A 24,743-nucleotide genomic window follows, 5' to 3' on the forward strand; every position below is an offset into this window, starting at 1 on the left:
GGCCTCTACTTCAATCTGGTAAAAGCCATTTATGAAAACCCAACAGCTAACATAATCCTAAATGGTGAAAAACTGAAATCTTTTACTCTTAGATCTGGTACACAACAAGGATGTCCTCTATCACCTCCCCTATTCAATATAGTTCTGGAATCATTAGCTACAGCCATTAGACAAGAGAAAGAAATAAAAAGAATAAGAATAGGTAAAATTGAGAATAAAGCAAGATTGCCCTCTTTTTCCCACTTCCATTCAGCACATCATTAGCAGTCCTAGCCAGAGGAATTAGATAAGAAAAAGAAATTAAAGCCATTTAAGCTGGAGAGGAAAAAGTAGAAATATCTCCAGATGACATGATTTTTTGGTATAGAAAACCTTTAAATCCAACCATATCAAAAATTGTGTTAAGGGCTGGTGGTATAGCTCAGTGGACTAAGTGCTTGCTTGGGTAAGTCCAGGGGCCAGGGTTAGATCCCTGGCACCGCATGCCCTGCTGGCCCCACCCCTGGGTGCACTGAGCCAGTGATGGAGTCCAGGCGTGGTGGTACATGCCTGTAAACCCCAGCACTAGGGAGGCAGAAATCAGGAGGATTACTATGAGTCTGAGCTGTGTAGTGAGACCCTACACACAAAAAAAGTCAAAAATTACATTAAATGTAAATACAGTAAATACTACTCCAATTAAAAGGTAAAAGTAGATGATTTTGGACCTTTTAGATTTCAGATGAGAAAAGAGGCTTTCCAACTCCAAGCTCTAGGATCCAGTTAACCTGTATATTTTCAATTTTGTGCTCATAATATTTTCCTCTGGAAATTTAGTGTCTCTGTCTCTGTCTCTGTCTCTGTCTGTCTCTCCCTCTCTCTGTTTGTCTTAATTTTATTGTTACTCTCTTGTGGACTTCAAACTTTTCTTTTAAACTAGATAATGATCCCAGCCAATCTTTGGTTTTTCACATATCTAAAAATACATTCTAATTCAGATATTTGAATTATTTATATTATCATAAATTATGCTTTTATAAAGTAAAATATTGAACTTTCTAGGGGAGATAAGAATCAGCTCTTTTGTATAACTTCACATTTTTCTCTCACTTGATTTATCATTTCTCTATCACTGTGACTGCCTGCTCCATGGCTTAGGCTGTAAGTCTTGGAGCCTTAGAACAACAGCAGTGGTATGTGTTCACAGTTCTGTGAGTGAGCAGTTTGGGGAGCATGTCCTATGGTCTCACGCAACCCCTCCGGTGGTCCCAGTTATCTTGTGATTTAACTCGGGCTAGGTGGACTGAGATGGCCTCATTCAGGTGTATGGCACCCCTCACTTTCTGGACCTTGGCATATGTGTGTGTGCGTGTGTGCATACGTGCGTGTGCGTGTGTGTGTGTGTGTATAGCCCAGGCTTCAGTTAGCAATAGCATGCTCCCAAGAAGGCCAGAGTGGAAGCTACAAGGCATCTCGAGGACTGACTTTGATGTCACACACCATTCCTTTTGTTGCAAAGCAAGTTGGGAGTCCAGTCAGGATTCAGAGTGGGATATGGGTGCCAGCTCTTGAGGTGAGGAGCTGTGAAAAATTCATTTAACATCTACCACACTAATTTTCATTGGTAGAATTTGTGGTGTAAGTAATTTTTGACATATTGCATGTGAGTACAATAAGGATAACCTTTATTCTCACAGCATGTGGTCAGCTTTACCGAATGCAAGTTAATTTAATTTCATCCTTTGTTCATCTATTGTTCTCTTAGAAAATGCCTTTCACCTCTCAGTATCTTTCCATCTGCTTTCAGAAGCCTATTGTCTCTTGTGGTGTTAGCAGCTTCGGGGTCTTCCTGACATTACCTTATGACAATCTTAATATAGTTTCTGTCTTTAAAGAGATTTATCTGAGTCCTTATATCCATAATGCTTTTTCTTTTTAGCTTTTCCCTTCTTTGGGATCTTTAAAAAAAAGGTCTAAAGGCATTCTTACATGGCCTTTCTTCTTGACAGAATGTAAAATCATGTCTTTAAAGATTTAAAACTTGACAAATAAGTGTCTGAGGGTCATTCTTAAAGGATAATTGCTGAGAGATACTCCACGCCCCCTCTTGTTAACCAGGCCATAGTCATCTTTCACTTCAGAAAAATTTTCTTTGATTTCTTTTCTTTTTGATCATGATTTGTACAATACTAGCATTTTTTCTTTCTTCAGTTATCCTTATTATTTTAAATGAATAGTACTTTTATGATTTCATTTTTGTGATACTAGACCTGCAATATACCCATTACATAATTGGAAGTTTTATATTAATTTATCTTTAGAACTCTTGACTCAGAGCTCTGCAGCATTGGTCCTCTTCCTTTGAATTCTCGGTGCTATTTGATGCAGTATTGTAAGTTGGATGCAGGTTCACTTATCTTTATATAGTCTGCCAAAGATTGTGTACACATGCCAGGAAAAGAGAATTTTAGATAAGTTTTTTAATGCCAAATTTATTGAGACACTGTGATATTAATATAATATTTCCTTTGGCCTCTGCAATTACAAGACATGCTCAAAGTGGGGGCCGTGAGCTCCCAGACATTTGTTAGTGTGCTGAACTGTTGCTTGGGTAGCCTTGATCACTGGGATTGTTGCACATGCATTTTCAGTGTCTTCTCTAAGCAGCATAGTATGCAGCTGGGATGTACAGCGTCCTCTAGGGTTTCCCATATGAGGGTAATGCCATTTGTGGAAAAAAAACACAAATTATACCATTTTTCTTTTGCTGAAGTGTATGTACATTTTTTTGGCAGACTGTGTATATTTCTTTTAGGTTATAGTTATTATTTTTAATGTCTTTTTAAAAATTTATGTATTTGATACAGGGTCTTGCTATATAGCTCAGACTTGTAGTGATCCTCTTGTTTCAGCCTCCTCAGAGCTGGGATTGCAGGCATGTGCCACCACACCTGGTTTTGGTGGCTGGCTCAGCATGGGGTTGGCACGGCATGTGGTACCAGGATTCGAATCCAGGTCCTTGTGCTTGCCAGGCAGGTGCCTAGACTGCTGAGCTCTCTCTCCCACTCCTCTTTAATGTCTCTTATTTTTTATTTATTTATTTTTTTGGCGGACTGGGGATGGAACTCAGGCCCTTGCACTTGCCAGGGAAGTGCTTATTCCACTGAGCCATCTCCCCGGCCCCTTTTAATGTCTTTTAATGTAGACATTCTCAGTTCATTCCAAGGTACAACCTCTGTGTATTTAATGAAGTTCAACTTTCTTCTCACAATGAAATTTGGGAAATTATATTTAGCAAAAAGGAAAAGGATTATTGATGCTTCCACCACGATAGAAAAAAAAACTCATTTGTGCTTCTTTTTAGTTCTTTAAAGAACCCTTTAATTGTAGTGCAACAACCATGTTGAAATACACCCCTATTTTCAGTGCACAGCCCAGGGAGTTAAGTCTCCATCGAGGTTAAGACACCCATTGCTGGCACCCCAGAAACTTCTCCCCAGCCTTACTCCTTGCTGCCTTCTCAGTGGTAACTATTCTCTTCTAATCTTTTTCTTTATGAATGTATGTTTTTCAAAGTTGTAGTTGTACTTCATACCCTGTGTCATTCTGGGACTCCTTAAATGCTTGGTAAGCATAGTCTAAGAATGAATATTCTAGGACTGAGGGGGTAGCTCCCTGGCAGAGAGTTACCCAGCATGCACTAGGTGCTGGATTCAATCTCTAGCACTGAAAGAGAAAAGGAATGAATATCCTAGTCTACCCATGCTAGGAACATGCAACTACTACAGATTTTTCCTGAAAGTAAGGTCAAAGAAATTGTGTATATGTTCATTTTGTTTCACAAGATGGTTTGACTTGGTTCCGATGTAAACCAGTTCTTCAGATGTATTTTTGAAAGTGTACTTATTAATTTTTTTATTAAAAATATTAGATATCATTTAAAAATTCAGCTATGTTTTGGTTCAAATCTATTTCTATAGTCATCAGTTATCAAGTTAAAAGATTGACAATGGGCAAAAATATTCTAAAATTCTCAGTGTAAGTCTGAAAAATTGGGCATTAGAAAGGGGCTGGGGCTGTCCTATTGGTATCAGGACATCTATGTCCTGTTCACCTTTTAATCCCAGGAGACCTTTTCTGATTCTGTCACAGAGTAGCTCCAGGGTTTTCAGAACATGTGCCAGAGGCGTTTAGCATCCTCAGGCGCTGGTCTCCACTGTTTGCTCTTTGATGTTTTCACAGTTGTGTAATGGTGTCCCCTTCAAGTTATATAACAAGCCCTTGTTCAGCTCCAGCGGTAAGCCAGACCCTAGTGTGCCTGGGCTGGGCGGGTGGGCCTGTCTGCGCCCTCTGCATTCTGAGGCAGCCCTTGCAGGGATGCTTGCCGGGACTGGTGACACCCGAGCCCACTACCACTGTGCACTTCCTTATTTCTTTCCCTTTCTCAGATATAGATAAACATTGTTTCTGAAAACCAGGTAAATGTGTTAAGTAGGCACAAGCAAATTAAAGTGTGCTGAGTAGGCACACAGCAAATTACTTTCTTAAAAGAACTTCATCTGGCCTCTTGGTCTTAGCCTACCGTTGAAGTCTTTTTTTTTTTTTTTTTTTTTTTTAAGCACATGCTTCACTTTATGTTTTCTAGTATCTTTTCCCAGACCTTTTCAAGCTCAGGATCTAGAAATGTGACTTTATGTCCCACTTGTTTGTAAAAACAAAGTCCCCTCTTGCAGGACTGTCACTCTAAATACTTGTGTTCTTTTTATTTTTTTTTTCTTCTTTCTATGAGTTCCTAATTATCTCATTGGTTCTCTCATCGAAGTGTGTTTGCTTCTCAGTTATTCACTGTTTCTGGTACAAATAACTATCTAAGTTAGTATAACTAAGGAATACTGACTAAGTATTTTTTCCCTATTTTTGAAGCTTTGTGGAATTTTCTGCCATTTGATCTTGCTGGTTTGTCTCACTACCAGAGAGTTCTATTTCTCTTCTCTGATTAAACATCTAGAACTAGTGGATTTACTCGTTGTCTTTGGTTTCCCAAAATTTATTCCTTTAACCTGTATGTCTTCTTTTCATCATTCAGTTGAAGTTTAGCTCAAAAAGCATCACCAGTGAACTCCTGAAAGACAAATTAATCTTTTCTTAAACTTCTTTCCTATATGGCTATATTTTGACATTTAAAAACTTTTCACCCCTGTTACTTTAATGATGCCTTGCTAATCTTTTAAAATCTTTGATAAATGTCTTTCTCTCCTTGGCTTATTTCTATCTTACCATCCTTCTAAAAGTAAATGTTCTCCAACACTCAGTCTTAGTCATCTTACTTTTGTGTCCCTTCCCTTTGAAGCTGCCTCGTAAATTTTATGCTCGCAATGCTTGGCCCTTTATCTGGTGGCCTCGACTGTGCCATGTGCGTGGGTACCTTCTTTTCTCCAGTATTCCTAACCTGCTCCATACCTGGCTGCTTGAAGGAGCTGGGCTAGAAGCAGCGTAATTTTCTTGTCTCTCTGCTCTCCACTGGGCATCATGTTCATGATTTATGTTTACCAGTATGTCTTAGGTCTGAGCAAGGCCTCTCTCCCTGCCCTGCTTCCTTTGTACTTTATTTGTACCTCTTAGTACTGGTTTCTGAGCTCTTTCTTTTATTCCCTCGAGTTTCAACATTGCTTTCAGGGAGAGGTTTCCGTAACCCGAATTTGGTTTTGTTGGTCCTTGACCTGAATTATATCAGTGGTGTCATTAAAGTCGGGGAGGAGATGAGAATTGCCACCGCCACCAGCACTTCTTGTACTTAATATTATTGTCAACTTGAATAATCGAAATAAATCTACTTAAAACCCATTAAAATAATGTGAGTTCAATAGGGTCAAGAAAAATAAATATGCAAAAATACCTTATACTAGCAATCATCAGAAAGCCAAAGGAGAAAAAGTACTTTTACATGGCAACAATAACTCTGCGTTTGTGTGTGTGTGTGTGTGTGTGTGTGTGTGTGTGTGTGTGTAGGATTCATGGAGGAATAAAAATAAAACGGGTAAGACTCAAGGTGAAAACTGTACAACTTAAGTAAGTGATCTTTACAACAGACTGGAAGACACTGGGAATGTAGCTCAGCAGTAGAGCTGTTTCTTAACGTAGGCTGGACTGTTCCAGCATCAAGCACATCTTAAGAAAACACAAAATGAAACAAACAACAGCAACAAAAACCCCCACAAAATAAAACTGGAATAAATGGCCAGAAATATGCTCCTGCAATAGAATGTTTTTCTTCTTGCTACCATTTTTTAGGCTTTTGTTGTCTAATACAGTTACTACTGTATTTGCCACCTCGCAGGCCTTTCTCTTTCTCAGCTTCATGGTCTACCACTCCTGTGATGCTCTTAAGCCACTCTGACCATGTGCCTCCTGCCGTACTACATGTCAGGAGTGACGTGTGACAGCTTGTGGGCTGTGGGCTGGTTTTCACTCACAAACTAGTAGATCAATTGTCATTTTCATTATGTCATCTTTGCCTATACATCTTTAAGGGTAGCATAACCTTCAGGTAGATTCTGAACTATAAATTGCTTTCAAGGTTCAAGGCAATCTGTGTTCTTTCTAATTTTAGTTCTCACCTTCGTATGTAGTTCTCTGTTGCAGGCCAGTTATGCTTGATTATTTATTATCTCTGTTTTCATGAGTTTCCCTTGTTCTCTTCCACTTTTGCCTATACAAAATATTTGTATGTTTAAGAATTCAAGGAATTTCTTCCTTGTCTCCTTTTCACCATATCTTCTTGCTTCAGTATGTATTTTGAGTGTCAACTAAATATTCTGAGTGCAGAAAGATATATAATGTATCAGAGTACCTGATAAGTATGTGCTAAGTATCTTGAATAAATGCAAAAGATTTATTAGTGCTTTGGTCAACTCTCTATTTCTGTACAAATCCAGCAACAGTAACAAAATAAGTCACATTTTCCCCTGTAGTCACCTTCTGTTGTAACAGCTGAGTAACACTTGTTTTTTTCATTAGCCAAAAATTAATATATTGTAATGTAATGAAGCTGCCTTTGCAAAATTTAGAGTTGACATTAGTGTTTGTTTTTCAGAAGACATGCCTTCTAGGTACATCTTTTTGCCTGTTTCTCACATTCATTCTTGCCAAGGAAGCCATATGTCATAACAGATAAGTACAGTAGATCAAACAAGTTTCCTAATGGCAAAAATAATTGTCTACAAAATTATGAGGAAAAGAATAATGATGATAAATAAGGAATAGAAAATTTGTCAATAAAGTAAATTTCTTAATGATTCAGTTGGAAACTTTATTTTTACAGCCATATTAAATAATTTTTTTACTCAAAGAAAATTGATAAAGTTCAAGGATTTAAATCTGTTTTCTAAATTTTATATGTATTTTAAGCCTGGAATTTTCATTATAATTTTTTCTTCTCTAAAATTTTTGCTGCATTTAAGCTGGAAAGTGTGACACATCTATAATCTCAGCACTCAAGGGGCAGAGGCAGGAGCATCTCGAGTTTGAGGTCAGCCTGGTCTATGTTGTGAAACCCTGTCATAAAAACAACAGAAAAGGCTGCACTTATAACCATTAATATTGAAGATATCCTCTAACATATCTTATTTGACCCACCACTAAGTTCTAATTACTGAAAGCATTTGCTTCATTAATAAGTTTTGGCTGTGTAGCATCTGTATTTTACACATAGAAAAAAGGTTAAAATGTTTTGCCCTCAAGTATTGCATAAGCAGCAGTGTCATGATGTTTGTGCCACACGGTATTTGGAAATTACTAGGTTGTATTGGTAAATATGAAAATTCTATTTAGTTTTCAAGAATGTTTCATTGTATGTTTGAAAGAAATTGACAGGTTAGTGCAATAACAAGTAACTCTTATTTCTCATTACTGAGCTTATTCTTAGAACTTAAGATCTATTTTTTGCTGCATAAAAGTTAAAGGGAGATCATTAAAAATATATCTTACATGGAGACTAACCCTGTATGGTTAGTTATTTTCTACTCCCCGGAAAATAGCAGCTTTTAAAAGTAAATAATGCAGATTGACTCTGTGTTCTGATTCCACATTAAATAAAGCAATACAATGTTTGCGTAGGTCCTGCTTTACCTTGGTCTTAACCATCCAGTAGAAAAGTATGAAGACGAAATATAGGAAATAAAGCCATGCTGTTAAGTTGAGCTGTGGGGGACTCAGGTCAATAATTTCTGACATTGCCAGTTAAACAGAAGACCCATTGCAATTATGGCTACTGGACTCTTTTAGAATATTTTGCTGAGTGTACACACCTATAATATTCAATAACGGAACTTAGAAAAAATGGGGTATACCGATGAATGTCCATTTTGTATCTGTGTATTCAAAGTGGTTGGGATAGATATATAGTTGCATTCTCTTAATGAATAGAATGATTTGTTCTAATGGTGTTTGTAAATAGGATCACAAGTCCGCATCTTGTACAGCAATTAACCACTAAGAAGAATATATGCAGTGTATTATTTGTTGAAACTGTACTTCCGATTTGATTTGAAACTGTCTCATTGCTATCTGTTTATCAATAAAACTTTGAAGGAAAAAAAAAAAGAAAATCGTTTTTTCCTAAAATATTGATAATTTAACTGAGAACTGAGCCATGATGAGAAGGTTTGCATTTTGGTGTCAGGTTGAAGGAAATTCGGAAGGGCTCAGGAGTGAGGGCATCCCTGTGGCAGCTTTCGGGAGGAGGAAGGCTGCGGGGGAAGGGGCTCAAGGAGAGCGCTGCCTTGCGCCAGCCCTCGGGAAACCCCAGTGTGCACTCAGCGAAAGCCTCCTAGCCAAAGTGAAGTGTTTGTGTTCGAAAGCAGTTCAGTGGCCTTGAAGCTGGACTGCCCAGGTCCCCATTCCCTCTGACCCGTGCCTCTGCACAGATCGTCCCCTCTTTCTCTGGCAGGTACCCCTTCCTCCCAGATGCAACCATTGTCCTCAACTTGGTTTCAGTGGCTCCTTTGCAGTTTCTCCTAGGCCCAGTAACCCTGTCCTCGTCCCCCTGGATTACAAATACCTGTGCATTCTCCCCTCCTCCCAAAAGGCACGTGCACATGAAGTGCTGCATTTGCGGATCCTGTGAAGCTTGCCTGTGGACCTTGCGTTAAAGATAAAGGGTGTTTATTAGTCCTAAGTGATGTCACAAATGCTGAGTGCAGTTTGAGAACCAGGGCTAAAGGATGGGACCAGTTTTCTGTCACCTCCAGATGATTCTAATGTACATTAAAATTTGAGAACCAGGCCTGAGGATATAGCTCAGCAGTGTAGCACCTGCCTGGCAAGAGTGAGGTACAGGGTTCAATTCCTGATATATATATATATATATATAATTATATATATATATATATATATATAACCACTGCCTAATGTGCAAATACTTTTAGGAAACCAGTTTTGTAATATGCCTTTTTTTTTTTTAATTTTTTATTTTTTTTTGCTGGCTAAAGATGCCTTAAGGGCAGGTCTGGTAACGCATGAGGATCTGGGGATCGAACCACAGAATTCTGCGCCTGACTGCTTTGCTTAAGCAGGCACTTAAACAACTGAGCAAATGGGCAGGCTCCCTATTTGAGGACTGAAACCTTTTTAAAAAATAACTTATGCAGAAGAACATTGTATCTTTTGTTAAATCACTCTTTGGCATTGGATAATTTATCTGATAGTCTAAGTACTAAGAAAAGCTGTTAAAATTGGAAAATTGATCATGCTGTTTTATGTTATATATTGATCATGCTGTTTTATGTTATTTGCCTTTAATTTCATGCCCAATTTTAGACATTATTCTTATTCTCCTTTCGTATAACTCTCTATCCCTTCTCTCTGTTCCATAATGTTTCTTAAATGAAGTGACTTTACTGTTAACTTACTGTATTGTATCGTATAACAAACAAGAATTGTCAGCCAGGAGTGGTGATGCACGCCTGTAAACCCAGCACTCGGGAAACTGAGGCAGGAGGGGATCGTTGCAAGTTTGAGACCATCATGGGCTATAAAGTGAGTTCAAGGCCAGCCTGAACTACATAGCAAGACTGTCTCAAAAAAAGAAACAAGAATTGTCATGTCCCACAGAAATAATAGTTACCCTGTTGAGGCAAATAAAGTTATATTCATGTTAGTAGGCATGTTAAAGGATAATTTCCAAAATGGTGATTGTGACTTTCATAGCTGTATTAATGAACATGTATCAAAGATTTTGCCGAATTCATTTATGTAATGCCTGTAAGATGTTACAGCTCACTCAAACGAACCAAAGGTCAGACACATATAGGCATCCTCTGAGTGCTGAAATGAATTTAGTAATAGGAGCAAAACTGGTGAATCTTGGCTATCAGCAGCATTTCCATAGGACAACAATCCCTGCTGCCTTTATGGATTAGAATAACTTGAATTGTGAGCAGTTTTCTATAATGTACAGAATCATAAAATGGTCTCATCCAAGACAGTGAAAGACATAGGCCATGAAATCAGGTAACCCAGAAAGGCTGATCATGGTAATAGCTACCATGATCCACAGAGAGGACACCAAATAATATTTTGCTGGCTTGATTTCTCACAAGTGTTTTCACAGGAAGTTAATGTCAAAGAGGTGAGTCTTAGGCTGAGGTCCCAGATCGCGTGGTAGATGGAAGAGGAGATACTTTATTGCCCTCCTCACTCCTTAACCTGAGTTTGTCCTCAGTGGAGTCTGCCTGGCCAGGAGGCTTTCCCACTGCCTGGCCAGGAGGCTTTCCCAGGGACTGGAGGAGCAGGGTGGGAGCTAGGAAAGGCTCCTCTTCGCCACCTGGAGGCTGCGTGCACCTCATCCTGTGAAGCGGATTATTTATTCTTGCGCCTTTCGCCTTGTCTTTTTGCTAACACTTTTTATCTTAGTAAAATCTTTCTAATGTTTGCCTGTCAGGTCTTATTTTTAGCACAGTCTTTCTAAAATGTCTTTGGAGCTGACCACTGATAGCTACTGTGGGACCTTAAGTGGACCTTGGACTGATACTGGGGCCTAGAATTAAAGGGGTGGCAGTGCTGCCAGAAGCCCTTGGGTGCTGATGGTATCAGTGATACGCTATCGCAGGGAGCATGCGGTATGATATTTTTCCTTACCAGGAAGTCTTCACAGAGCCAGCCTGAAAGGATCTAGAGCCTTTTTTAGTTTAGTAAAGTACATTTTAAAAAATATTTTTGCTTGTGAACTTATTTAAAATTATAGAAATAGTTGGAATTAGTTAATAGAGAAATGCCATTTTCATTAATTTGAATCCATAATTCTGTATAACAGTATGGTTTTAGATCTTTCATGTATTATCAAGTATTGATTTATGAACATTTGCTGATTCAGTGGCTTGACATTTGTTAGTTATTATAAGTCCTGAATAAATAAGAAAATGGATTAAAGAGTATTTAGTATGGATTCAGAAACATAATTTATAGAACTTTGCGTGAGGCCTGTCCTACTTCTCTGATTCTTTTCTTTGCAATAGTTGACATTTTACATTCTTAAAGGTCCAATACTTGAAAACACACACATGTATGAATCAGGGGTAAATTAACACAATGTCCCTGTATCTCATGGTATAAAAACTTATAACTGCAGGATTAGGCAAATAATGATGGGCAATTTGCCTTTGACAACGGACCACTTTAATGGAGACAACAACAGGTATAAGCTCTGGTTCTAGCTCAGCTCTTCCTGTGGCAGGCTTCGGTCTGTGAAAGTCCCATGTCCTTCATCTCAGAGTCTCTTGAAGGCTTTCCACACTTGGTCTGGAGTGAGCCCATTTGTGAAGGCAAGAGGTACACCTTGTCTTCCTCCCAAGTCCTAAATACCCAGCTTTAATTTTCTAACATTATTTCATATTTTTAAAAATACTATCTTAGTAGGGGCCGGGGAGATGGCTCGGTAGAATAAGTGCTTCCCTGGCAAGCACAAGGGCCTGAGTTCAATCCCTGGTTCCGCAAAAAAACAAAAACAAACAAACAAACAAAAAACTACCTTAGTTACTTTTCTCATAGCTGAGACAAAATACCCAATATCCAGTGTTAAAAAAAGAAAAGTTTATTTAGCTCATAGTTTATAGGTTTTAGTCTGTAGCCAGCTGATGATCAGGCAGGGTAGCATGGCAGAGGGGTATCGCAGAGCAGAAACAGGCCATAGCAAACAGGCAGGTGAGAGGCCGTGAGCCCTCATTTTTCTCCCTTACATTTTATGCAGGCTACCCACCCTAGGTTGGATGTAACACTTACCTCCTCAAGCCTAGCCAGGACTATACCAAACCAATCAGTGGACTGGTTTAATATTCAAACACTTGATCCCATCACTGTACACTCCAGATCCTGCCACTCTCAAAGAGAACCCCTCTGACTGCATGAGGCTTGGGAAGGGCACAGTGACTCATGCACATCCCTTTATGCAAAAGGCATTTAGTCCACCATCAACAGTTGTTGGGGCTGGGGAGATGGCTCAGTGGAATAAGTGCTTCCCCAGCAAGCACAAGGACCTGAGTTCAATCCCTGGTTCTGCAAAAAGAAAAAAAAAAGCAGTTCTTAATGTCTTTACAATTTCAGCATTGCTGAAAAGTCCAAGCCCAAAGTTTCCTCTGAGATTTAAGGCAAACTCTTCCCTGCAAGACTCAGAAGTCCTTTACTGAACATCTACTATGTGCCAAAGACTCTCTACCAATGAAAAGAAAGTTAAACACTTCCAACATTCAATGGCACAAGATAGATATTACAAAAAAAAAAAAAAAAAAAAGAAGAAGATAGATATTACCATCCCAGAAGATACTAATAGGGAGATACAGCGGAATGGGACCAAAGCCACCTCTGAAAACCTTTGCTGCCTTGACTGCATGAGTCTTTGGGGGGACATCTAGACATAAGCCATAACAATACTCTACTCAAGATGCTGTATTTCTCTTTCTTTTATACCATATGACAACAATTTAAAATTATCCACTAAAGCAAAAATCTCAGCTCAATCTTTACTAGTGCATCTTTTCAACATTTAGCTCAAGAGGTAGGGAATTGTGTAACTCTCCAGTCGGGGAGGAAATCCTTGGAGGCAACTTCAGTCCATTGGAAATAATCCCCACAATGTACCATGGGAGAGAAAATAGGCCATTTTTCAAAAAGGTATCCCTGGTTTTTCCTGTATAAAAGAATGATGTACCTACTAAATGACTTTGGTTTTTCTTGCTAGTTTTGAACTTTTGTGTTTGTTGTTTTGTTTTGGCTTTGTAGGTGGCTGACTGTTCTTGGGATGAAACAGTAAAAATATATGACCCCGCTTGTCTTACTGTGATTCCTGCTTGAGACGCATTGCCCTGGACAGAAGCAAGGATGTTGACCAAAGAATTGCTTACCAGCAAATAAATCAGCTACTGAAAACATAGATGTTATGCTTCCATGTGAGATTCAGATTTCCAATTCTTCAGATTTACCCCGGAATCAGTTTTGAGGCAGCTAGTAATAAAGACTTTGGGTCATTCTGCGAGCCTGGTACATAAGCCATATACCTTAAAATCCCAAGACATAATCGATATTTTGGTGTATCTTGTACTACTGATTAAAATGTAATCTCTGTATTGTAAAATGGATTAAAATATGAGAGATCAATAGACTATATGGAGAGTCGTATGTTTCATTTTTATTTGTTTATGTAAATATCACAACTGTTTATAAAAATCAAAATAGATTGCATGTCTTGAATGTATATTGTTTATGGCATACCCAGTACGACATGTTAGATAATTATAAATACAGCAGTATAAGTGATGTGGCTGGGGCTGTGGTTGACATTTGGGCTCTAAAAGATTTAGCTTGTTCAGAAGTCCTTTATTGAACATCTACTATGTGCCTAGCACATGGCTGAAAGAAATTTTCTCCAGCTCTGCTGCTGTGCTCTAAGAACATAGAATGCTGTGAGGTAAGGTGTCCTGTCATTTTTAACATTACTGAATTTTAGGTATTATATATAGGATTTTGTATTTCCCCCTTCCCAATTACCTACTGTCAAAACATTTTTAATCTGTCCACTAAGCAGAAGTCTTAAAGCCAATTGAGGCTAATGCAAACATCCTTAAAATGATTCCCAAATAATGCTGGCAACCCTTCTTGCTGCCTCCCTCAATCTCTGAGAAATCTTTAAGGTACTGAAACTGGGGGAAGAAATAATTTAAAAGGACATTGTTAAACTGCTTTCTGTAATGTACTTTTTTTACATACTATTAAAATGTGTTATATATGGCAGAAATTCTACATTATCAAGCTTTAAGAATTTGTAAAGAACAAAATATATTTGAAATTACAGCAAAAAAAAAAAATCTATACTATCTTATTTACATGTTTATTTGTTCCAGAAAAAATGATGACAACTGAAGATACCAAAGCAAGACAGCATAAATTCAGAGAAGAAATCAAAACATGAAGTGGAGCCAGAGCGGCACTGGAAAACGCAGACCCCAGCGTTCAGGGCTGTTTCCAGGGACCGGCCCAAAGATTTGTGCCTCAGGCTTCTAGCCTTGTACACCTGTCAGTCACACAACCCTGTGCCCGTGGCCTGAGGGCAGGGACTCTGTCCTAACACCAGGCCTGGCACATGGAAGACGCCCATAAATATTTGTTGAATGCATGAATAATCTCTGGGAACAGAGCCTACTTTGATTCTTCCATCAGCAATACTAGTATTTATGTTGATGCACTAAGTCTAAGTGGATTGCAGTGAGCAAAGTGTTTGGCCTCTTAGAGTTGGCACAGGATGTTTCTTGGAGCCTTTCCATGCTGCTTCCCTTCACCTGAACTAAAGGCATCATGTCAAGGTGTGGCTGAACACAGCAGGGCCACAGAACGTGTGCTTTGTAGCAGCATAACTTAAAAAGGACTGAAAAAAAAAAAAAAGTGCACCTCATATTTACAATGAAATAAACTTCCTTTTCCTTTAGAATGTAAGAGATTATCTAATAAAATAATGTACTATGTATTTTTGAAACAAAAATTACTGATTTAAAACCTGACATCTCCCTTGAGTCATTTCCTCCTCTATTTTAGGGAGTGAGAGGTGTTTAGAACCCTAACCTCATAATCCATAACTTAGCCTTTGGGAACCTGTCAGTGTGAAAGCAGGGCTGAGCGCTTCCTCAGCTTCTTCCCTGGAGCTAGTCCTGGAAAACAAGGAGCGGTGGCGGGTTCTCTCTCAGGGGAGCATATCATGAGGTCTGAATTCTTGGTAGCTCAGGAGCTCAGCTCAGCCACTGATGGACAGCTGTCAGCGCTGATCTGACGGGGCAGCACTCGAGTGGGTGAAGGGAAAGGAAGCGCCGGCCGTGCATCTGTGGTCTGGGCATTCTCTGAGATCTCTTGCCTGTGTGACCCCTTTAATCCTTCCAACCTGCCTGCAAGGCAGGCCTACTGGTTGTCCAGACAGGGAAGCCAAGGCGCTCAGAAGGTTTAAGAACCGGGAAGTAATGAGACTGCATTTGGAGTCTGCTAGTAGCTGTGTCTAAAGCCCTTGGTGTTGCCATGTGGCCACCTCAGGAGCAGCGAAAACTGGCTCTCTGAGAAACTATCAAGGTATGGAACACTGGTGACTAGATCCTGGCCCTCCCTGGGAAAACTGAGAAACATCAGCTTCCCAAGTCTGAAGACCTCAAAGTCTGAGCCTGACTCTCAGTGATTTTATAGAGTCCTTTGGCCTCCTGGAGACCCAGGCTGAGAGACAGCTGTCCTTTTTGCCTTTGGTGGTACTTAGCTGAGCTCTTCCAAAGATGTGCTCTTATTAATTTTTTACTTAAAGGGCCTCTCCTTGGATGTGTTAACCCACTTAAGTTTACTTACTTACACACACACACACACACACACACACACACACTCTTCCCCACCTAGGTCTTCCACAGGCTTTGCACTCATTTTGTTCCACCCAAATGTACCTTACTAATCCCGGTCCTCCTCCTGCCCAGATCTTTTTGCCTAATACTATAGAGTCCAGATAAGTACACCTTTAGGCTAAGCTAAAGACCAGCACACCATTTTGTTCCTCCCCGTTCACCACCTCAATATTTCTCCATTTTTGTCTCTTCCCCTCGCGCTAACTGCTGCTACAGTTCAATCCATTTTCTCTGGACAACTGTAGCTTCTGAAACAGTTTGTCTATTCCCAATTCTGTGCCCTGGGAGCCATCCTACTCAACACAGCTGCCGGAGACTGATCTAAACTGCAATCTGATTATCCCAATTTCAGTGGAAAGCCTTTCTCTTTTTGCAGAATTGCCTATAGGAAGAAACTCTGGCTCGCTGACCAGGAAGCCAGGTCTTCTGGCTAATCCTGCTCCTCTTCCTAGCATTCTTTCTCTTCTTGAGCAACACACAAATTCCCTGTGGACATCACATAGGTTTTCTTTTCTTTGTCCAACCTCTTCTGTGTGCCTTGAGTGTGCTGTACTGACTTGGCAAATTCTTACCCACCATTTTAGAAATTACAGTGTATGAGATGCTAAAGAGAAAGGCTGACAACATGAAAACACCAAGTTTAGGGAGAGGATATAATGGAAAAATACATTAGCAACATATAACAAATGGTTAATATCCAGAATTTATAAAGACTCATAAAGTCGCTATGACAACCAAACACAAAGGTGGACAAAGGGTATCAATAGACATTTCATTGATGTAAAAAGGCAGATGTTTAATACACTTCAAAAAGGTTTATTCAGACTGTCTCAATGATGGCCAAGAAATGCAAATTAAAATTGTATCTCCCTTTCTTTGTACATCAGTTTGGCAAACATTTAAAATATTAACATTATCCAATATTGTTTAACATGAGGGCAGTATTACACATGTTTTAGGCAGTTTGGCAATAAATCAAGAATTTAAGTTTCCCTTTAACCCAGCAGTTCTGCTTACAAGGTCTTAAAGTACCTGAAGTATGGGTTGGAACAGATATTTAAGAATGTGCATTATGTCATGGTTGGTCAAAGGTGATGTGATAGAACAGTCATTTAAAAGCATAAGTGATGTCCTGACATGGAACACTAGAGTCACGTGTCAGTTGTCTAATTCTATGTAACAAGTCTCCTCAAAACGTTGTATACAGCAACTTGTATTTATGGTCTCATAGCCTCTATAGGCCAGAAATCCAACAGCAGCTTAGCTGAGTTGTTGGTCCTGGTCATGGACCTGGTCATTCTGCTATTTAGTTAAGCTGTCACCTCCATGTTAGATCAGCTTCCCACTCATTCACATGGCTGTTAGCAAGCCTCAAGTACTGGCCGTGCTGTCTGTGGTGTCCCTGGGGTATGTTTTTTCCCCAGACCAAGTGATGGAAGAGAAGGAAAATCCAATACAGAAGCTTTAATCTTTTATAAGCAAACTTCAGTAGTGACCGGCTCCTGCTTCCACATCTTCTGTTGGTTACAAAGGCCATGCTAGTCCAGGGTGGAAGTTGACAAGGGTGTGAATATGAAGAAGCAATAGATCATTAGCGACCATCTTGAAAGCTGATCACAATGTGCTTTCTTAAATATCAAATTCTGAATTCTGGACACTTGGATCGTATCCCAATTTTATTATTTTTAAAAAGGGGAAATAAATCCATTTGTTATTTGATTTTCAGTGCTGGGGATCAAACCCAGGATCTTAAACTCTACTCATTAGTTATAAAATTTGTTTTCCTCTTACATATTACAATGCAATAAAAAATAATGACCTAAGTAAGATTTCAAAAAAAAAAAAAAAGTTTTTTCTTCCCTGCTGCTCCAGTCAAATTGATTTAATTATCCTCCAGGACGCCCCTCCCCCTTCCTGTTGGAAGACTTCCCTGTTGCATTAGCTCCATTGTGTTGCCTCCCCCAACCTGTGACTCCCTAAGGACTACCTGAGTGCTCCTCTTGCAATTCTCTCTGGCTTAACAGCCTACCTAGAACAGAATACTTGCTCTGTATGTTTGTTGAATGAACTGATTGATTTGATGCCACTAATATTTATTGAGTAGCTCTAAAGATAAAGAGCTTGTGTCTAGACCCTTGATACTTTGGCCAGTTGGCCAAATAGCCATTTGACCTCAGATCCACATTCTTGTTCAATTAACTTTGCTAAACATAGTATTGTTATCTTTCCCCACCTTTTGTTAGGCGTTTAGCAACTGAGAAGTGGGATTAAAGTTTTTATTTTCTTTTTAGAGCCATAATAAAGAACCTATGCCATAATATGGAGAAAATGTACTGTTTCATGCTGCTGTAGGTTTAAGATATTAAGCTAAACAGTCTTGCCGAAATGAAATGGGAAAGGTAGTTGAAACAGCCCCCAGTCTTCTACCTAATGTTAGTATCACAAATGGAAGCAATTATGCTTGCTGGAAGAAATGAATCATCTGCAAACCCACTGTACACTGCCACTTCTTCATAATGTTCACTTAGGATAGTTAGGCAGCCATCCTTTAATTAGAATAAGCCCTAGAAGCAGGAATCTGCTCATTGCTGATGTCTTCTAAAGTTAATATTCAGTTTTTTAATCTGTCTCTATCTTGAGTAAATACAACACACATACACATAATTTAAGCTGCTACTTCAGACTTCTTTCCTAGAGAAATAACACCAGCCCTTGAACAGAGTTCCTTAAATAGCCAGTAGTGTGTAACCACAACTTTTAGCAATAAAAACCAAGAGCTCCCCGGGGAACCGGAAGCACATATTTTCAGTGTAATGCAGTCCAGTGTTATTCCTGGAAAGTTAGCATTCTGGACCATTAATAAACATTTTCCTGAATGTCCACCTGTCGGGACAGGAAAGTGGCTCTAGTAGGCGCTAGGTACATAAACCAGTGAACTGCTTGAGAGGAATCTGTCTTTCACCAAAGTGAGCACCCACAACAGAAAAGTGGCCGGCTTAGACGAAGGAAACAGTGATGCTGTGATCCCTGTTGTATTTTTTTTTTTTTTTCCTCCTCTGCCACTTCAACATCTGACCTGGAGGGTCGGGTTTAGCCCGGAAAACGGAAAAATAAGAGGCAGAGGGAGCTAAATAGATCGGGTGTGTCAAGGCAAGGCGGTGCAGCATTTGCAGTTTAGGAGATTGCTTCTCCGGAGCCCAAGAGAAGTGGACTGGAGCCAGCAACCGAAAGGGGAGGAGCGTAGAGGCTTAGAGCTCTTCCTGGAGCTTGAACCCTGGCAAGGCCACAAATTGCAGGTAGCGGAAAAAACTAAATCATGCCTGCGCTTAGCGATCGCCTGGGCTGAGCGAGAGGCTCTGCAGCTATGAGTTCCGTACCGTTTCGGAGTTACTTCCCAGGGCACTGAATTAATAGCAAAGTCACTAAAGTCTGGCACCTGGGGAGTGGGGGTTTCTTTTTATCTCAGCCATCTGGAAAGCACACAGTTTACAATCCTGGAGACGAAGGTGTACCCTGCTGAGGGGAGGTAGTACCCATACTTTTGTCCTCGTCTTGTTCCCCAAAACGATCTGGCCCAAACATTGAAACTCGTTCCGCGGATCTAATAAGGCAACCAAGGGGCCACCCGGCATGTTGGAGGACGCTGGATTCCTGCCAACCCACCGGCCCCATAGAGCCGGAGCATCTAACCCTCCTCGCTACCGTTCGGGCCTCACCGCCTTTATGATCCTCCAGAACTGATAGTGACTACTTGCACTAGACTTCGTTTCTGCTTTTCTTTTTAAAAAATTAATTAATTAATTAATTAATTTTTTTTTTGCCTCCCTTCACATCCTAGCCTCACTTGAATGTGCGCCTCCACTTCAGTATCTGCCCGCGGAAGCTCCGGCAGAGCAGCGCGCTTTCTCCCAAGACCCTTGTGAAAAGGTGCGCAAACCCGGGGCGCAGCGCCCGGCGCCGAGCAGGACCCGCCCGGAGCTCCAGAGCTCAGCAAGGGCACGGGTTCTCGCAGCGTCGCGGAGTCGGCGCCGGATCTAGAGTTAGCAGGGGCTGCGCCGCCCGCCGGCACCGGTGGGTTTCTCTTCCCGCTGCTGCGTTGGGAGAGACAGTGGGTGGAAAATTCGCTGCAGCACTCGGGCAAGGGGCCTGGGGGCGCCCTCACTTGTTGCGACCAATAAACGGTGCCTGTTCCCAGAGCACGGAGGTTTCTAAAATCGTCAGTAGCTGTGCCCGGGATTCCCTCCACCGCTCGGCGGCTTCGGAGGACAGCAGGAGCTGGCCGGTGGCGCTGGGGGCAGAGGGGCGCAGGCCCGTCCCGCCCTTTGGCAGCCGCCCGGCGTCTTCCCCGCTGGGAAACCGCGGGACACAATCCACGGCGGCTCGTCACCTATTCAAACGTCGCCGTCGCTAGGATTCCCGCCACTCCTCACACCGGCCCCCACCCCCCACCCCGCCACTTTTCGGAGTCCCCAGCCTCCGCCCCTGCCTCCCCCGAGCCGCTGCGGGGCAGTCGGACGCCGAGCCGCCGCGCGCGAGGACGCCCGGCCGGAGCTGCCTCTCGCCGCTGTGCTGGGCGGGCTCCCCCGTCGCCCTGGTTTTCTGCGCCCCGCGGGGCCCCGAGCTCCGCCACGGCCGGGTACGGCGGGGCCGACGCGATGCGGCAGCTGTGCCGCGGCCGCGTGCTGGGCATCTCGGTGGCCATCGCGCACGGGGTCTTCTCCGGCTCCCTCAACATCCTGCTCAAGTTCCTCATCAGCCGCTACCAGTTCACCTTCCTGACCCTGGTGCAGTGCCTGACCAGCTCCACCGCCGCGCTGAGCCTGGAGCTGCTGCGGCGCCTCGGGCTCGTCGCCGTGCCCCCCTTCAGCCTGAGCCTGGCGCGCTCCTTCGCGGGGGTCGCGGTGCTGTCCACGCTGCAGTCCAGCCTCACGCTCTGGTCCCTGCGCGGCCTCAGCCTGCCTATGTACGTGGTCTTCAAGCGTTGCCTGCCCCTGGTCACCATGCTCATCGGCGTCCTGGTACTCAAGAACGGCGCGCCCTCGCCAGGGGTGCTCGCGGCCGTGCTCATCACCACCTGCGGCGCCGCCCTGGCAGGTGAGCGGGCCCCGCGCGGGTCCCCGGAGCACCCACCGGCGCAGGCCGCGGAGTCGCTCGGAGCAGCTCCCCTGCTCCCCATGGGGACCCTGAGGCCGGGAGAGGTGGAGAGCGTGGACAGCGGTAGTCAGACTCACAAAAGGGACTTTGCCCCAGACACAGCAGAGCCCTCCCAGCGCCTCGGCCACTTCCCTCAGGGTCCCCCAGCAAGGAACCACGCTTCCTACCCCCGCCCCGGTCCCCGCGCACCGCCATTCCCGCCGCCCCCACCCGGGCTTCCGTGCTCAACCCCTTCCTCGGGGAGCAGAGCCAGAGTCCAGTCCTGGACTGAGCCGGAAGGAGGGGGCCGAGAACTACCCTGGATCACACGGGGCTGTTGTGGGGGAGGACGGGGCAAAGCCAGGGCTTCCAGGGCAGTGCGGGTGACTGCAGACGTGCGGGGCACCGCTGGCTTGAGGCGGAGGGGTCGGTGTGGGACCCAGGTGCGGGCTGGTGCCGGCGGTTGATACAGTTTAGCTGGCGCAGGGGTGGGGTGGGGGTGGCTGGGGATCCCGGTCCGGGACCTAGTGGTGCGGGGTACAGATGACACTAGTTCTGCAACGGCCCGCCCGGGACAGGGAGCCACCAACCAGACCCCTTCCCATGCGATGTTCCACGCGGGTCGGAGGATGACCTCGGTACCAGCCCAAGGGAGCCAGAGCGCCTACCCTGAGCCCACCATGGTCTTGGACAGGGACAGACGATGACGGGTGGCCCCGGGCTAAGTCAGGAAGGGACCTCTCCGTGTTCATAGCATTGTGCCTGGCTGTGATACTGTACACGGTAGCAGGTGACCGAGGCACAGTTAGCGTCCCTTAGGTACCGGGAAAGTCAGAGGGTAGAGCTGGGGCGCTAACCGCGAATACTTTGGAACACGACGCGTGGCCCCGGTGGGAACCCACCCACACCAACCTGGTGTCTTGTTCTTTTTCCTTCCCGCACCGTGCTCCAGGAGCCGGCGACCTGACTGGCGACCCCCTCGGGTACGTCACGGGCGTGCTGGCAGTGCTGGTGCACGCCGCCTACCTGGTGCTCATCCAGAAGGCGAGTGCAGACACGGAGCACGGGCCACTCACCGCGCAGTATGTCATTGCTGTTTCTGCCACCCCGCTGCTGGTTATCTGCTCCTTCGCCAGCACGGACTCCATCCACGCCTGGACCTTCCCGGGCTGGAAGGACCCGGCCATGGTCTGCATTTTTGTGGCCTGCATCCTAATCGGCTGCGCCATGAACTTCACCACCCTGCACTGCACCTACATTAACTCGGCGGTGACCACCAGCTTCGTGGGTGTGGTGAAGAGCATCGCCACCATCACGGTGGGCATGGTGGCCTTCAGTGACGTGGAGCCCACATCTCTGTTCATTGCTGGCGTCGTGGTGAACACCTTGGGCTCCATCATTTACTGTGTGGCAAAATTTGTGGAGACCAGAAGGCAAAGCAACTATGAGGACCTGGAGTCGAAGCCCCCAGGAGAGGAAGGGAAACCAAGTGGAGACCAGCTGCCTTTCGTGATGGAGGAGCTGCCCAGGGAGGATGGAAATGGTGGGTCAGAGGGTGGGGAGGGAGCAGGTGGCTCCACTCAGCAGAGTGGGCCAGAGGTGAGAGGCAGCCCCCGAGGGGTCCCACTGGCAGCTAGGAGCTCACCCCTATCAGTCAGCTCCGAAGAAGCCAGTAGGAGGTCCTTAAAGGATGCATACTTGGAAGTGTGGCGATTAGTTAGGGGTACCAAGTATATGAAAAAGGATTATTTGATAGAAAATGAAGAGTTGCCTAGTCCATGAAAGAGAGGTGCATGTATGTACATATGTACATACAGTTATTTTATATGTAAATAACCTTTTGATGAGGGCTCTCCCACTTTTATTCTTTGGGGAATAGGGAAGGGAAGCAGAAAAGAAGCTGAAAGGGACAGAAAAACACAGTTAGCACCTATATGAATTACTAGCTCAGCTTTACTTGTGCATCACAGGGAACAGAAGTGGGAAGGTGCTCAGCAGAGTGAACTGGTGGTTTCAGCTTCGACTCCTGGCACATTTAGTTTTTGTCTTTATAACCATAACCAAGTATCTGCATGTACCAAGAGTCCTTCAACCACCACCTCCAAAGATGGAGTGTAAAAACAATTGCTTAATAAGTTCAAAGCTTACCCCCAGGGGCACATTTTTGATGATAGAAATATAGTTGTTAGTGCCAGTGGAGCAAAGAGTATATTGTTGAAATGACAGCTATAAATACACTAAATTGATGTTTACTGCTTAGAGTCATCTGAAACATCATGTTTACTCTAATTTTTCTTCACTTGTTTTTTAAACATAAATGTTCTACTATTCTATATTGGTAAAAAAAAAAGGTTGAAGCTATTTTGACTATATGAGCTCTTAGGTTTAATTATGGAGTGTCAAGTTTGCTTTTAGTAATTGTAAAAATATTTAAAAAGTTGTTTTGGTTTCTGGCTTTATAGTATTTATTATTGAATGCCATAGCCTTTGAAAAAGTTTTATTGTGTAATATTCTTTCAAGCAGATGCAATGGCTGAAATATAATTTTGTTTTGGCTGCAGCCCAGCCAGAAGAGATATCCTCCTATAAGCAATTCCAAGTTGCACTGCACATCCTGAACCATGTTACAAAAAGAACAACTGCTATATTCACATTATGATATTTTTCTATCTTAAATTTGTCAAAATAAAGTATATGAGTCTGTTAAAAATGTGTCGTTAAAAAATCTATTTTAGACATATTGATGCCCTATTGTTGCTGTCCAGTTCTTGTTTGCTGTCCTTATGTGGTGTCTAATGTTAGGTGAGCGGGCACCAGCCCACTGGGAAATTTCTAAATGACAACTTGATTCAAAGCAACCACAGGGACACATTTTCCAGTGAAGGAAACCATTATGAAGTGAAGGGCTGTCTCATGCTGAGGGGTAAAAGCCATCCACACCGGACATGGTGTTTGAGATGGAATAAATAGTAGCATCCTTGGAGGGAAGGGCACCATGCACCCTGCAGGAGAGATACTTTGTCAGTCAAGTGCTCTTAGATGCCAGCACATTCCTTGCATTCGTACATGGTGGCATCTTATATTTTTCATCCTTAGAAAAAAAAGCAAAACTGAAGTTTCAGCTCGATCAGTTTGACTCCACAAGCTGGCAAGCAAGTGTAATTGTGGTGATTTCTAATTTATCCTGATGTACTGGTTCTCACAGGTGATGAGTGGCTCCCATGGACAGCTACAAGCTATTTGAGGTGTAGAAGCCCTCCAATAGCTGCAGTTAGAAGCAAGTGGTCAGAATTATAAAGCTTTTAAAAAAATAACCGTTATTTCTGACTTCAGCTTGCCAGAGGGCTATGTCCTGTTACTACAAGGTAAAGCTGAGAATTAATGAAAAGCAGCAAAGTTGAATGAAGTCTGTTTTTTTTTGCACTAACACCACTGCCAGATAAATGGATAGAATGATTGTTTTTCAGTGAACAGAATTCCCCTTTGATTACAAATGTAAGTTGGCATTTATTACAAAAGATTAACTCTTTCTTGCCAATAGTCTTGTAGAGGTACCATATTAGAGTTCTCCAGAGAAATAGAACTAGATAGATAGGAGGATAGAGAGAGAGAGAGAGAGAGAGAGAGAGAGAGAGAGAGAGAGAGAGAGAGAGAGAGAAAGAGAAACAGAGACAGAGACAAAGACAGAGACAGAGACAGAGACAGTGACAGTTCTAG

General features: G+C 42.8%; 2 protein-coding genes across 3 annotated transcripts in view; both read left to right on the plus strand.

The window, feature by feature from the left end:
• Pex7 (peroxisomal biogenesis factor 7) overlaps positions 1 to 14,953 on the plus strand; it is an 83,261-nt gene extending 68,308 nt beyond the window's left edge. Inside the window, exon 10 of one of the 2 annotated variants that reach the window (XM_004628532.2) lies at positions 13,252 to 13,936. In XM_004628532.2, coding sequence (XP_004628589.1) covers positions 13,252 to 13,323 — 72 coding nt within the window. In that variant the 3' untranslated portion in view covers positions 13,324 to 13,936. Of the gene's footprint in view, positions 1 to 13,251; positions 13,937 to 14,369 lie in introns of those variants that run through there. The other variant, XM_023712275.1, reaches the window with a different exon arrangement.
• A 5,564-nt stretch (positions 14,954 to 20,517) lies between these two features.
• Slc35d3 (solute carrier family 35 member D3) lies at positions 20,518 to 22,808 on the plus strand. Its single transcript, XM_004628533.2, has 2 exons — positions 20,518 to 20,987; positions 21,979 to 22,808. Exons 1-2 carry the CDS (start codon positions 20,549 to 20,551, stop codon positions 22,806 to 22,808), a joined length of 1,269 nt encoding a protein of 422 aa, XP_004628590.1. The 5' UTR covers positions 20,518 to 20,548.
• Positions 22,809 to 24,743: the final 1,935 nt, after the last annotated feature.

The sequence above is a fragment of the Octodon degus genome, unplaced genomic scaffold (assembly GCF_000260255.1).
Source record: "Octodon degus isolate 3935 unplaced genomic scaffold, OctDeg1.0 scaffold00024, whole genome shotgun sequence".
Classification (NCBI taxonomy): Eukaryota; Metazoa; Chordata; class Mammalia; order Rodentia; family Octodontidae; genus Octodon; species Octodon degus.